Source organism: Gavialis gangeticus, unplaced genomic scaffold (assembly GCF_001723915.1).
Source record: "Gavialis gangeticus isolate Ggan-Ray unplaced genomic scaffold, GavGan_comp1, whole genome shotgun sequence".
In the NCBI taxonomy this organism is placed as follows: Eukaryota; Metazoa; Chordata; order Crocodylia; family Gavialidae; genus Gavialis; species Gavialis gangeticus.
In genome coordinates, this window is record NW_017729026.1 from 17,308,818 (window position 1) to 17,322,467 (window position 13,650).

Below are 13,650 nucleotides of genomic sequence, written 5' to 3' on the forward strand. Positions count from 1 at the left end.
GTGGGGGGGGCAAAGGGAAGGGGAGGAGATGTGCCTCTAAGCACAGAGGGGAAGGGGGAGGGGATTCTCACCTACTTTGGGGACTTTAAAAAAGCCCCCAGATGTTCCTGAAATGTGTTCTGTCATGCTACTGCACCCCCACTGCATCCACCCCTCGTACCATCTGGCTCAGGGAGTTAATGCCAGAATTGCTATTGATAAAGAGAACAAGTGGTAGGATTAGAAATGAATAAGTGAAAAATTCTAGTTCAACAAAGTACAATGCGTTAAATATATTGTGTTGCTTATTTTTCCCTGTGCATGTGATTTGCATGTGCATGCTCAGACATCTGTAACAAGCATGTGCATGAATTCATGGATTGTGACGCTGGAGTTTCCTTTGCAAATTGTGTCGTGCCTTGTATTATCCCAGTCAAACGGTAGGGATTATTTTGTTCTTAATTTGGTTGACCAAGTAACTTTGATCCAGTATTAAAGTTGCGTATAGATTATTTTCCTTGTTAATTTAATGAGCATTCTAAAAATATTTTAGAAGAAAAATCTTGCTTGCAATGCACCAGTTTCCTTTTTTCCTAGTGTACAATGAAGTATTTAAACGATGTGCATGAAATAATGCAAATAATATTTCCAGTTGATTTATGTAAAATATTAAAAGAGTATGTATTTTGTTTAGTTACTGTTACTCTTTGTTAAGCACATGTCCTTAAAAATATGATGCTTGCATCATATTTCTGGAAAACTAACTTTACCTAGGAAAAGGATGCTAAAAGAGGACCCTCCAAAGTCCCCCTTTTTCCAACAAAACCTCTTTTGATCTCAAAAACAGATAACTGAGATTTTTATTAGCTTATCTCAAAATATTATTTTCCACCTTGTGATATGGCTTTTTAATTGACCTTGTCTGTGCTGCTGATGCTCTCCAATGGAGTGGATGATCACAGATATTACAGATGGACATTGAACCATGACCTGTGATACAAAAATGTGATATTTGAGCTGTGAACAAAATGGGCTTTTTGTGTCCTGTATTATATTCTTTGTGGGGTGGGGGTTCAGGCCTTTGGCACTCTTAATTTGGTTGTGGGTTAAATGTTTTTTCTTTTTGTGAATTTAGCCCTCCTCAGACTGAAGCTTCACCAGTGGCTTCACCAGATCCACAACGCCAGGAGTGGTTTGCTCGATACTTCACATTCTGAGAGATAGTTTGTTTTTGTGGCACAGCGTGATGTGGACTGTTTATAAGAGCATGACCTTAAAAAAAAACCCTTATGTGAACAAGCTTTCCTGTAATATGTCAAACACTGTGAATGAGAAAGTATTTGTCTCTCTGATTGAAAATGCACTGTATTTCATGTGTTATTTGTTGGAACCACTTGACATGGTACTATATAATGTGAGTAATTATCTCTAATATTTTTATTTAAAATGAAAGAGTCTTTAAACTTTGTAATTACTACATAATAAATTTTGGTAGAACAAACTAAACGCTTTTCCCCTTTTTCCTATACATAAGTGTCTTCTTTGGTTTCAGGTACCATTTTTACCCCAAAGCAATGTCCTGCATGATTTCTAGATATCAAAATAAGATTTCAATGGGAAAAACATCAGAATAGGGCAAGGAGTGTTTAATTCATCCCAATTTTATTCTGTTATTTTGTAGCATTTTAAAAACTGTCCATTCCATAACTTTTTGAGTGGTGAAGCATTTGAAATCAGAACGAGTGTCGTTGCTAGCCTTCAAAGGTGAATGATTTTGACAAGAGCATAACAAAAAGGAAAATGCTTAATGTTTCTTTTGCGCTCTAGACCTACTACTGATCAGACTTTACCTCTGAGTAATAATTGCAGTGTTTTAATGTTCAATATCACCAGCAATTCTTCTCACAAACTGTATAATTATTTTATAATGATCTGCAAAGGCAAAATGATTTTTTGAACACTTGGAATACTAAACTAAGTATCACTTAGAAAACCAAGAATCTCATTTTGAGGATGCTCGCCCTCTGAATAAAATTCATGCTTTAAACAAAATATCCCTAAACCAATTATATACACTACTGTATGTAAACCTTTCATTAAAAAGCAATTTTATTACATTCACTCCGTTAAAGAATTTTTTTTACCCTTGTAAAATCAATCCGTGAAACACAAGAGTTGTAGAGGTAGCAAGCCTGATTCTTCAGTCTGTTACACACATCTGATGCCAGCATTCCCCCTTGAGAGAAAATTGCTATAAGAGATTGGAGACTCATATTTACTGTCTTTATTATTTATAATTGTTGTTAATTCACAGATTACCACACAGTAATTTACACTGGTAATCTCAGGGAGAAAATGGTCTCTTTGTGTTTATGAATGTACTTTACATCTGAATCTCTGTATCTTTTAAAAGTGTCAAGGAACTGTTTGCTCTATTATTTAAATAAGGTTTTAGTTGGCACAAACAAAAAATATATCTTCGTTATTCCTCCTAAAGCTCTATTTCCCTTTATGCAAAAGGTAAATATCCAGTTGAAGATGCTCGATAGTTACAATAATAAGTTTTTTATGTAGTATATGTATAAATGAAAAATTTGTATGTTTTCATATAAATAATATAAAATACTCTAAATTAAAATTTTAAAAATGTTTCTCCTATAACTCATTTTGAAAATGTCACAAAAGCCGTGCTCTGGTGATGCTGCTATAGTTTAAAGAAGTGAACAGCAGATTCTCTGTAGTTGGTGAACTCAGCTGTAGGTATATGCAACTTTTTTAATTGTAGAAGAAAGCCATATTGGGCAAAATGTCAGATTTCTTGGCTGTTACCCAAAATAAAATACACACAAGATAATTTTGATATATGTTCTGATGCGAGTGTTGTGTCTTTTCTTCCCTGTCTTGCCACTGTTGTTAAAAGAGTATTGCATCTTTGCTGGATCAGCTCCCTTTTAATTAGAGCATTAAGTTGCACAGCCATAAATTTTTGCTTGTGAAATATATCGTTATAAATAACAATTAAAAGAAAATAATCTTTCATGCTTATTCATGGTTTTTTGCTCTTTTTAGTAAATGATGTGTCAATAGTCTCTCCTATTGGGCATGATCCTTCCACTTGGGAAGAGGGCAAGGTCAAGAAACCGTCTCTTCTAGAGTCAGATGATTTCCCATTACCAAACAAGTTCATCCTGGCAAAAACAATCAACACTAAAGGGGACACTGGAAGAATTAAGTTTTTCTCGTATGGCATCTAGAAACTTGATACAAGGTTTCTTTCCTCATAATTTTGATTAGTAGCTTGCATCTTAGATTCATAGAGGTCTGCTTTAACAGATCTGATTACTGATCCACCTAAACTTGTATCCGGACTCTTGAAGTACCTGATGCTTTAAAGAGCTGGAAAATATGCAAAATGTGCCTAGCAAAGAACCCAGTCTGCAAACTCTTGCCCACATTTTAGTTCTCCTTCATTGCCTCTTTGTTGCTTTGTCTACAATCAAATAAATGCTATGAGACTACTCTTATAAATTAGGATTTTCAGAATTGATATCTATCTGTGTAGTATTGTTCAGGGTATAGGCAAATTCCTGAAATTCACGTTGATCCTTTTGTATTCTGAAGCATTAAACTATGTAGATTACACATAGCACTATCTTAGCATTAGAGTGATGCATTTTTAGAGGTAGTGTCTGTAAGTGTACCTGTGCAACTGCATGCAAAAAAGAATTTGCACCTCCAAAGCCAATTTACTCTCATTATCCATACAGGCCTTGTCTACATGAGACATTTACTGCACAGCTGACTGATTAGCTGCATAGTAAACATCTGTGTACCCCTATCAGGCTGGAGTAAACTAATTTACTCTGCAGCAGCACATGTATAGATGCTGCCAGGGCTGGCTGGGGCATGAGAGTGCTTCAGTGCTGGGGTTGCCCTGTACTGAACCTCCCTTGTGCCCCAGCCTAACCCCCAGCAGCACGCGGAGCTGGGGGTGAGCAGCCCCAGGCTGACCCCCCAGCTCCACACTCTGCACCTGAATAAACTGCAGAGCCTATTGCTCCGGAGTTATTTGCTCTTGGGCACGTGTTCAAACAGCGTGCCTGGGAGCAATAAACCCTAAAGCAATAAGCTCTGCAGTTTATTCAGGCACCATAATAGCATATGTACGCACCCACAGACAGCTTAAGCTGCAAAACCTATATGCACTAGTTAAGTGTTTAGGTAAAATGGTGCATCACATTTGAAAATCAAGTACCTATTGTCACTTCTACACATTTGCTGTAGAAAAGATCACTTCAAACATCAATTTAGGGACAATAAAAACACTTTAAAAAAGCTATTCGATCTGAAATTGTATTTGCTGGGAATCTGCCTCAAGCTAAATATTTCTGGAAAGCTTCAGCAATTTCCAAACTTGAGGCTAGGGCAAAACCTATGTTACCACCCGTATGAAAAACAAATACATCTGGCAGCCTTCTTTTCAGATAGTTCTGGCATCCATGCGCTTTGGAGCAGAGACTTTAAATTGGATCTTTGTGTCAGGAATTTGCCCTTTGCTGTTTTAAAAATGTTCCGAAATTGGCCAAGTCATAATCTTTTGAAAAAATTACTTTATGAATGTTCAGAGACTTGTTTGATTCTAGCAGTTAAAATCTCTGCAGGGCGACCTGAATTGAGTATGCTCAAGGCTCTCCATATGCATCTACACTGCAATGCCAGTGTACTGGGGGCACGGGGAGGTACTTCTGAGCACACCTGCCCACCCACTTCCTCATGTACATGCCAAACCAGAAAATGTAGTGCCAGTGAAGCCACTCCACAGGAGTCTCCCATGGTTGCTCTCAAGTACATTGAAGACAGAGGTCTCAAAAGTAGCCACAGAGGGATGCCTCTCGAGTGGCTTTACTGCATTTCTGGGTTTGATATGTGGAGGCTGGAGTAGGTAGGTGCTTATGCTTGCGAACATCCCTCCCTGGATGTTCCAGTATAGACGCATCATCATGCTTCATATTGCTGATCAGACTATGGCATTGTGCATGTGCTGTCTTCACAGAGCAAAGGAGTGTGTACCAGGGAGTAGAATCGCAGGAGTTTCCCCAGAATGGATGGAGCCAGCTAATCCCTGCTAGAATGGGTCTAGCAAGTCAAGAGCATGTCTGTCCTGTGTTCTCAGTAACCCTCCTGTTAGCACCCAGACAGCTAGGAGCAGTTTGATTCAGATACACAGGGGACAAAACCTGGACAAGGGAGTATAGGAAAGGGATTATGTTGTGATAAGGAATCTCAAGACACTGTGGTTGGAAGGGACAGAGAAAGTGCTACTAGGATTTGGAACAAGGAGATTGGGGTCAGTTTGGCAACAATATTAGGAGTGAGAGTCAGGAAAATGGAAGGACCCAGGATGAAGTGGTGGGAAGAGGAGAGAACAGCCTGGAATGAGGTGAAGGAATATAGACAAACATGACATTAAACCATGTCACCAATGTCTATTGGATCAGGAGCCCAGGGTGGGAGACTGGGACTAGGAATCAGTAAGGGTGAAGGTAGATAATGAAAGGAGCTAGAGGGGGAATTAGGCCTGGCTAGGCAGGAAGATGAGGACTGGATGTAGGGAGGAGGAGAGAGTGAGAACTGAGGGAGGAAATAAGGACTCAATCATGGGCATAAAGTGATATTGCCTAGGCAAGGGAACTGCAACTGGTATGAGAAACTTTAAGTAGAGACTTGGACTGGGTAAGCAGAGAATGAGATTGGGACAAGAAACCAGAGGCGAGAAAGACAGGACTGGGACAGAAATAAAACAGGAGATCAATGTTGGGGAGGAGGGAAGAGCCAAATCAGTGCCCCCAGAGCCTGGAATGGACCCTAAAATCCCTGGGTGTGATCACTCCTTTTTTGGGGAACCAGGGAAATGGCATCTAGGAGAGCTTGAGAGATTAACTTTAATGACATGGTCATGTACTACTACATTCTGGATTCATGATCTCAGTAGGGATGAATCAAAGTTGCATAACAAAGGAGACTTATTGTATACTTTGTCATGTTTGCTGCAGAATTGGAAGGTATTCAGTGAATGAGGTGGGGTTAGAGAAAAAGATAGTCTCATAAAAGAAACATGTTCTGAAGCACAGTACAGAGCAGGAGGTAGGCCTAGCAAAAGTCTCTGGGTCAAGGTCATCAGGGAGAATGGCAAGGGTGCTGTCATGGCAAGTGTCTGCTGTAGAATAACTTAGAGAAGCTGGATGTTTTCATGTTGGCAGGACCAGGTGGGAGTCATCCTGTAGTATTGAAGGGTTTGGCTGAAGTAATTTCAGAGCCATTGGCTATCCTCTTTGAGAACTTGTGAAGGGTGGGGGAGGTCCCAGAAGACTGGAAAAGGGCAAATATAGTGCCCTTCTTTAAGAATGGGAGGAAGGAGAATCTGGAGAATTACAGATTAGTCATGCATGATCAACTTTATTTCCTCCTATGATGAGGTGACAGGCTCTGTGAAACTGGTAAGCCCTCACTTTATCAAGGTGTTTGACAGTGTCTCAATACATTTTCATTAATAAGCTTAAGAAGTAACAGGTGACAAAAGTACTGTAAGGTGGATATACAGCTGGCTGGATCACTGTGCTCAGCATCAATAGTTCAATGTCTAGTTGGGAGGAGGTATTGAGTAGGGTTCCTCAGGGGGCCCGGTATTATTTAGTAACTTCTTCATGATCTGGAGGATGGGATGGAATGCACATTTAGCAAATCTATGGACAACATCAAGTTGGGCAGAGTTCCAGACACTGCAGTTGGGCAAGGTTAGTATTCAAAATGACCTTGATAAACTGTTCAAATTATCTGAAATCAATGAGATGAAATTCAACAAAGACAAATGCAAAGCCCCATACTTGGGATGGAATGACTGCATGCAAAAATAGATTGGGGAAGGAGAAGGCTGCATTACTACGGAAAAGGTCTGGGGATTACAGCAGACCGTAAACTGAATATAAACTAACAGAGTACTCTTGTTGCAAAAAACGCCAATGCCACACTGGGCTACACTAACAGGAGTATCACTTGCAATTCAAGAGAAGTGATTATCTTGTTCTATTTGGCATTGCTGTGGCCTCATCTGAAGTACTGTGTCCAGTTTTCAGCCCCTCACTTCAGGAACGTGGAAAAAAAAAAAAAAAAAAAAAAAAAAAAAAAAACAAAAAAAAAAAAAAAAAAACAAAAAAAAAAAAAAAAAAACAAAAAAAAAAAAAAAAAAACAAAAAAAAAAAAAAAAAAACAAAAAAAAAAAAAAAAAAAAAAAAAAATCAACAGTCCAACAGGGAGTGACAAAAATGATTAGAGGCCTCGGAAATACAGCTTGTGAGTGCAGGCCAAAAGAACTAGGATTATTTAATTTTGAGAAGACTGAGGGGATTTGATAAGTGTTCGAATACTTGAATGTCAGTTATATGGCAGATGGAGATAAGGCTTCCATGGCTACAGGGGACAGGACTGGAACAATGGGATTAAATTGCAGCAAGGGAAATTTAGGTTGGATATTCAAAAACACTTTCTTACTATGAGGGTGGTTAAGCACTGAAACAGACTACCCAGAAAAGTTGTGGAATCTCCATCACTGGACATTTTTAACAGCAGATTACATAGGCACTTGATTTGGGACAGTTTCATCAAGAACAACCCTGCCTTGAGAGGGTTGGATTAGATGACCTCCTGAGGTCCCTTCCAACCCTGCTGTTCTATAATTAAGGCAGCCAGAATCTATCCTGGAAAATTAGATTGTATTGCTGTCTATACCATTGATTTCCTTTGTGATGCTAAGGAAGTCCATCAAGTGAAATTTTTCACAGGAGGTCACTAATCATATGTTCATTTTCTGGTTGTACAGCTTGAAGACCCTGGGACATGATTTTTAGAAGTCTTGAATAGGGCTATGCAGATAGCTGATTTTTTCAGTTTGCTCACATTTCCACAAAAAAAAACCCAGAAAAACTTTAGGTCATGAACATTTTATGAAATGAAAATACTACGCTATTTTGAGCAATCAAACAGTTAATCAATGGTTCTAGTCATATTTAACATTCATGTATTTATAATATCTAACTTCAAAGATCATGCCTAAAATCAGACACTGCGCGGGGGGGTGGGGAGGGGAGAGGGGGGCTGAAATATTCTTTTTTTGGTCCAAGCCACCAATCTTTTTATTCTTAAGCATGAAGTGAAATGTTTTCTCTGACAGGCTATTGTGCTATCCCAGGCAACTTAACTATGACAAAAGATAACAAGTTAATGATTTTTGGGGAGGAATTTTGTCATATCAAGATCTAAGTTACAATTTATGAACTGTAGCTGTATAATAAAACAAAGATTGAAAATTGGTCTGAAATCTACCTTGCCCTCTGACAGCTGAAAGCTGTAATAACCTGATGGTATCTCATGGAACAGTGATTTCAGCAATATAAGTTTATGCAGGATGAATTTGTCCTTCTTAAGCTGCATTCATTTCCTAATGTCTTCTAACTACACTGTTTCTAATGCATCTAAGGCCCAAGTCATTGCTGTTCGATGAGAAGTGTACATGCAAGGGAAATACATCCAATACATGCCTTCCCTTTCCTACCCAGGAAAGCTCATTCTGAAATAGAAGAAATGTCATACACCACAGTACACAGAAAATACCCAAGCCAAAAACAAAACTGCTCACCAGGGTGATTACTACAGGATAGTAAATACTTACTGCTCTATTAAGAGGATGAAGGATGTGCAATGAATTTCAACCCAGCTTGGGTGAGCCCCCTCATCCCAACCCTTGATTGTCTGCCTGCTACACTTACCTGCCTCTTATGGGCACAACAGTTAATTGGGGATGCTGTAGGAAGCAGGCAGAAACTTCTTTCCTCTCAACAGCCTGACTCCCCTCTCAGGATGAGAATGGGGAGAAGAGCAGGAAAAGCCAAGCAGAACTGTGGTTCTGCCCCTCCCTATGACCAGTACAACCCCTGCAGGTATGTTCACCAGCTTGGGTAGAGGACCAGGAGATCCCGCTGCAGCTATCTGGGAGAAGAGGACTAAAGAATCCCTGTAGCCCAGGGGTGAGGCTGAGGGATGAACAGAAACTGAAGTGAGAGATAATTCATGTGGGACTGGGGAACAGGGTTCACTTGAAACCTGTATTTTTCCTTCGGCTAACCCAAGGGCCAAGAAGAGCCTGAGTGTTTTGTGTCTTCACTTAACTGCTTTATGAGCACAGCTACATTTTTACAGATAATCTCAGGCAAAGATGGAAAGAATCCACTATGTTGATTGTCAGCATGTCCACGCAGAGTATCCCCTAAGCCTCTTGATTCTCGCCTGCCACAACTTGGATCTTAATAGAAATAGGGAGGAAGGGGGTGTTATTTGAGTGAGTATCCGCGTGAAGTACCACGCTGGATCGGGGTATAGTGCAGGTGCTTTTATTCAGCTCTTTTCTTTCTATTATTTACAGGAACCCCCTTTGGAGGAGGAAGCAGTCCAACAGACCGATCTCAGGGAACCCCTAGGCCTCCTGGCCAATCCTTGTCCATTTGTACAACAGGTAAGTACCATGCAGAGTCCCTGTAACTATCACTAATTATCCCATCAGAGGCTAATTATCCCATCAGTAGCTTGTTAGTGGCGCCTTTAACATTCCTGACGCGTCTTTCGCCTGAGTGCAGCGCGCCACGTGCTAGGGGTCTCTTATCCCGAACCCCTTCTCTTCAGGTGCTGGGTGCCAGATCCCTGCCTCCTCAGGGCCGGGTCGGGCGTTCCCCACTCCCCTTTTCTCCCAAGTACCTTCACCCCATCCTAGCCCAGAGCCACGGCTTCTCCTACGGTGCAGCTCCGCTTCTTTCCGACTCACCGTCACCTGCACGGACTCCAGGTATGTAGAGAGGAGGTAGCTGGTCCCAGTACCCCTTCGTCGTCCTCGTAGGGATTCTCATGTTTAGGATCCACCCTTGGGATCCTTCGTAGATTGTAGTGCCCGAAGGCAATTTCTCCTTTGCCTTCTCTCCCACTTATCCTTCGGGCCCGGGCCTCATTGGTTCTCCGTGAGCGGGGCCCACCTCCTCCCCGCCCCCCGAGTTGTAATTGTCTTCAGCTGTCCACGTCACTCTAGTAACAGGGTCTCAGTCGGGGCCCTGTTACATTGATATTTAATGAATACCAAATGATTTGGAAGTTTATGAATCCAGTTTTCTCTCCCTGGTCCTGATGAATAAGTGAAATGGCTCAAGAAGAAGTCAAGAAGAAATCATGCTCCAGTCCTGTTTCCTTCCTCTTCCAATCATTGTGTCCCTGCTGCATTGCCTGGAGCAGAAACAAAGATGTGGGAGTGGGCTAGTACAGTCACTGACAGCTCCTCTCTGAACTGTGAGAAGATAACTGCTCTTTAACTAGGTGTTTTTGACTAGTCTCCCTTTTTAGTAATGCTTAATGTGTATTAGCCTATTTTAATGTACATTAACTAAATTGCACTTTTAATTAAGCTTTAAGGTGCATTAAAATAGGTTAATGAGCACTAAAGTGCCCATGTAGACACTCCCACTGTCTGCTTCTAGTTGTCATTCAATGAATCCCTATAGTAGTTCTTCTGTTTAAAGGACCACGTAAGAGATGAAAATGGAAGAGGTGTCTAGCAGTAACAAAGGTAAGCCAAAGCACTATTTAAGACTGCCTTACTTAATGAAACAACTTTTATTATCTGACTGATGTAAGACACTGAATTGAGGTTACGCTACCCTGGGAAAAAAATAAATGCAGAAGTCGAATACAGAAGTGATCATTAGAATCTTTTAAGCCAAATAAATTCTTTTTCCCTTTTTCTATCTCTGGGATGCAGAAAATTTGGAGTAAAGTGAAATATTATTGCTTTTAAAAGGTGTATAAACATCAGCTATCTTGAGCTTTTGATTTAGAATAAAAATAATTTACTTGGCTACTTACAGTCAACCCTTGAGTCTGATTGTCTTTGCAACTGGGATCTTAAAATACAAGACTCAAATCCTACAAATGCTTACCAACATTAGCAATCCTATTAATTTTGATAATAATATGCACCTGCATAAATGTTACTCACTGCATATACACAATTGAGCTATGTGAGCTATATGAAAGCATACAGCTTTGTAAGATGTGGGGATCTGAACAGGCAGATAATACTGAAAAGACACAGTCATACAGAAGGTAAGCGGGCCCTTAGGCCTTATTACCCATCTAATTAATTTTTAAACTATAGTAAAGATTTTTCTAAAATATTCCAGAAAAAAAAAAATAGAAGAGGGATGCAATGCATGTCAATGTTTATAAGCTAAGTATAATACACCTTTTATATCACAGATATTGAACAACATTCAAATCCTTCAAATGAAAAGGGAAGCTGATCTCCCAGCTACATTAAAAGATGGGGAAGGAAACCCAAACTTGTGGACATATCTTGACTTGCACAACACAATGAGAAAACTGACTTGCTCCGACTGGCTTTAAAAAAAGTGGGGAGGGGGGCAAATTCTAAAGACTTCAAGTAACCTGTGCATCTAGGTGAGAAAACTGGGGAGAAACAGTAAACTGTGAATATCAATTAAGTGCAGTAACCCTGCAACAGCATGGCGTTTTCTTCTTTACCTCTTGGGATCTGTATTTCTGTACAGTAAATAGCTCATATCTCCATGTTACAGATGAGACAATGGGACACAAAACTAGATTGTCACACCATTTGCCTCCACATCAAACTTATGCAAGCAGTTCCTAATAAGGATCATGGATTATCCTTTCATCCTGCTCACAATAGAGCAATACCACTCTTCTCAAGCTATATAGTTATGTCACAGCACACTAGTGGTCTTGGTAGACAGGCTATCTAACCATCACTGTCTAACAGAGATAACTGTTCTACACCTGGCTGCCTTGAGATCCTTTCAAGGGTACTAGACCATATAAGCATTGTTAGGTGCACACATGTAATTCACAAGGAAAATGCAGATATTGAAAATAGGAAGCCAGTGTTAGAAATAGCCCACAGCAACGCAGGGTTCCTGTATTCCCTGCAACATAAGAATTGCTCCGGTACAGTGGCTCTCAGCCTTTTTAGAGTTGAGACACCCCTACATAAGCTCAAGCACGGGAGGATCCATGGAGGACACAGTTGCATCCTCCTTTGATTCCTCTTCCTCCCAAAGTTTAAAACCAACTGCCTGGCAGCAGCAGCAGCATTTCTATTTAGGCAGCAGCAAGAGACTCAGTTGATACCGTGGTTCCTCCTAATCTACCTGATTCCTTGTAAACACTTCATCCCACAAGTGTTAATAACCGTCTCTCCTTTTTAATGGTCTCCATTTTCCACTAGTTGAGCTATCCCTTCTTCAGCAATTTTGCTGCCTGTTGCCTGCTCCTGTAAATGTAGCTCCTATTTCACAGCTTTGCGGCCTGTTTTTAACTCAAGCTAAACACATAGACTTGGGCGAACATCACCTTAGGCATGAAAATAACTGTCAGCAAAGCATGGGTGCCCTGTCAAAATGGTCAGGAAGGCTTAATTATTTTATGAATCTGAAATAAGAGACAAGACTGAATTCCTAATGACTACAGGACTAATAAAACAGCATCTTTTGATTATGTTTATACATAATAGAAAACTAAGGCATGTTCCAATGAAGTTACCTGAGCAGCTTAGCAAACCTTCTCATTGCCTTGTTACTGGAGGAAAACCTGTGTTGTTAGATGTGAAAGCTCTCCACAGCATCTGGGCCCCTTTCTGAAATCCTAGACCCGCTCAAGGGCTTGAGCCCTTTCAAGCATCAGCTCTTACTTTTAGCTTGTTTGTTGACTAGGGAAAAACAAGAGCAGCTCCGCAGCTTGCCAAGGCCTGGCTAGGCCAGGGCAGGTCTAGCACTCCAGGCTCCTGTTTAGACACCTTGTCACTGGTTTCTTGTCACTTGTTTCTGCACATGGGTGAGTGCAGCCACATCACGGCACCCTTGACAGGACCCTGAAGTTAGCTGCCTGGCTGGGAATCACTGCTCTGCTGGTCTCCTGCGGGCAGCAAGAGCAGCAAAAAAGGGAAAGCCAAGCACTGGCAGCAGTGTGTGTGTGTGTGTGTGTGCGTGCGTGTGTGTGTGTGGTGGGGGTGAGGGCTGAGCCCCACTGCCCTGCACCACCAAGCAGCCTGTCTACGCCCACACCCCTGCCCCCCTTGCCCAACCCTCCTCAGCCAGATGCCTTCGCCGCCCTGGATGCCCTTGCGAGGGGCCATGTCAACAGTCCAAGCAGCACTGATGGAGCAAAGCCAGGCCACCATGTCCCCAAGCACAACCTCCCCCCCCCCTTCACACCTCACACACACAACCTCTGCTGATGTTCACGCTTGCTCGCTCACACACACACGCGCGGTGTCCCCTCCCCCCTGCCCTAGGTTGCGCCCTCTCGGGGAAGCCCCTCAGCCCGAGCCCGGGGCCTAGACACCGCGCTCCTACCGCTTCGCGCCCAGCCCGGCCCCGCTTTCCTTTCCCGCCGCGGCGGAGGGGGCGGGGCGGGGCGAGGCTGGGCTAGGAAGCGGCGGCTGCAGGTAACGGCGCGGGGAGCCCAGCGGGACACCCCTCAACCCCGGGGCTTCTGGGCAGGGGGACGGCGATCCCGGGGCGCTCCTTGCGCCGCAGCCCCTGG

The 13,650-nt window shown here is 41.9% G+C and overlaps 2 protein-coding genes across 5 annotated transcripts in view; both read left to right on the forward strand.

Annotated features, from left to right (window-relative positions):
* FAM184A (family with sequence similarity 184 member A) overlaps positions 1–3,022 on the forward strand; it is a 265,054-nt gene extending 262,032 nt beyond the window's left edge. For 3 of the 4 annotated variants that reach the window (XM_019520036.1, XM_019520034.1, XM_019520035.1), the window contains one exon: positions 1,115–3,022. In XM_019520036.1, coding sequence (XP_019375581.1) covers positions 1,115–1,129 — 15 coding nt within the window. In that variant the 3' untranslated portion in view covers positions 1,130–3,022. Of the gene's footprint in view, positions 1–325; positions 420–1,114 lie in introns of all 4 variants that reach the window. The other variant, XR_002097914.1, reaches the window with a different exon arrangement.
* Positions 3,023–13,516: 10,494 nt separating this feature from the next.
* Positions 13,517–13,650, forward strand: part of MCM9 (minichromosome maintenance 9 homologous recombination repair factor) — an 89,313-nt gene continuing 89,179 nt past the window's right edge. Inside the window, exon 1 of the mRNA XM_019520040.1 lies at positions 13,517–13,552. The gene's annotated coding sequence lies outside the window, so the exon portion shown is untranslated. The remainder of the gene's footprint in view (positions 13,553–13,650) is intronic.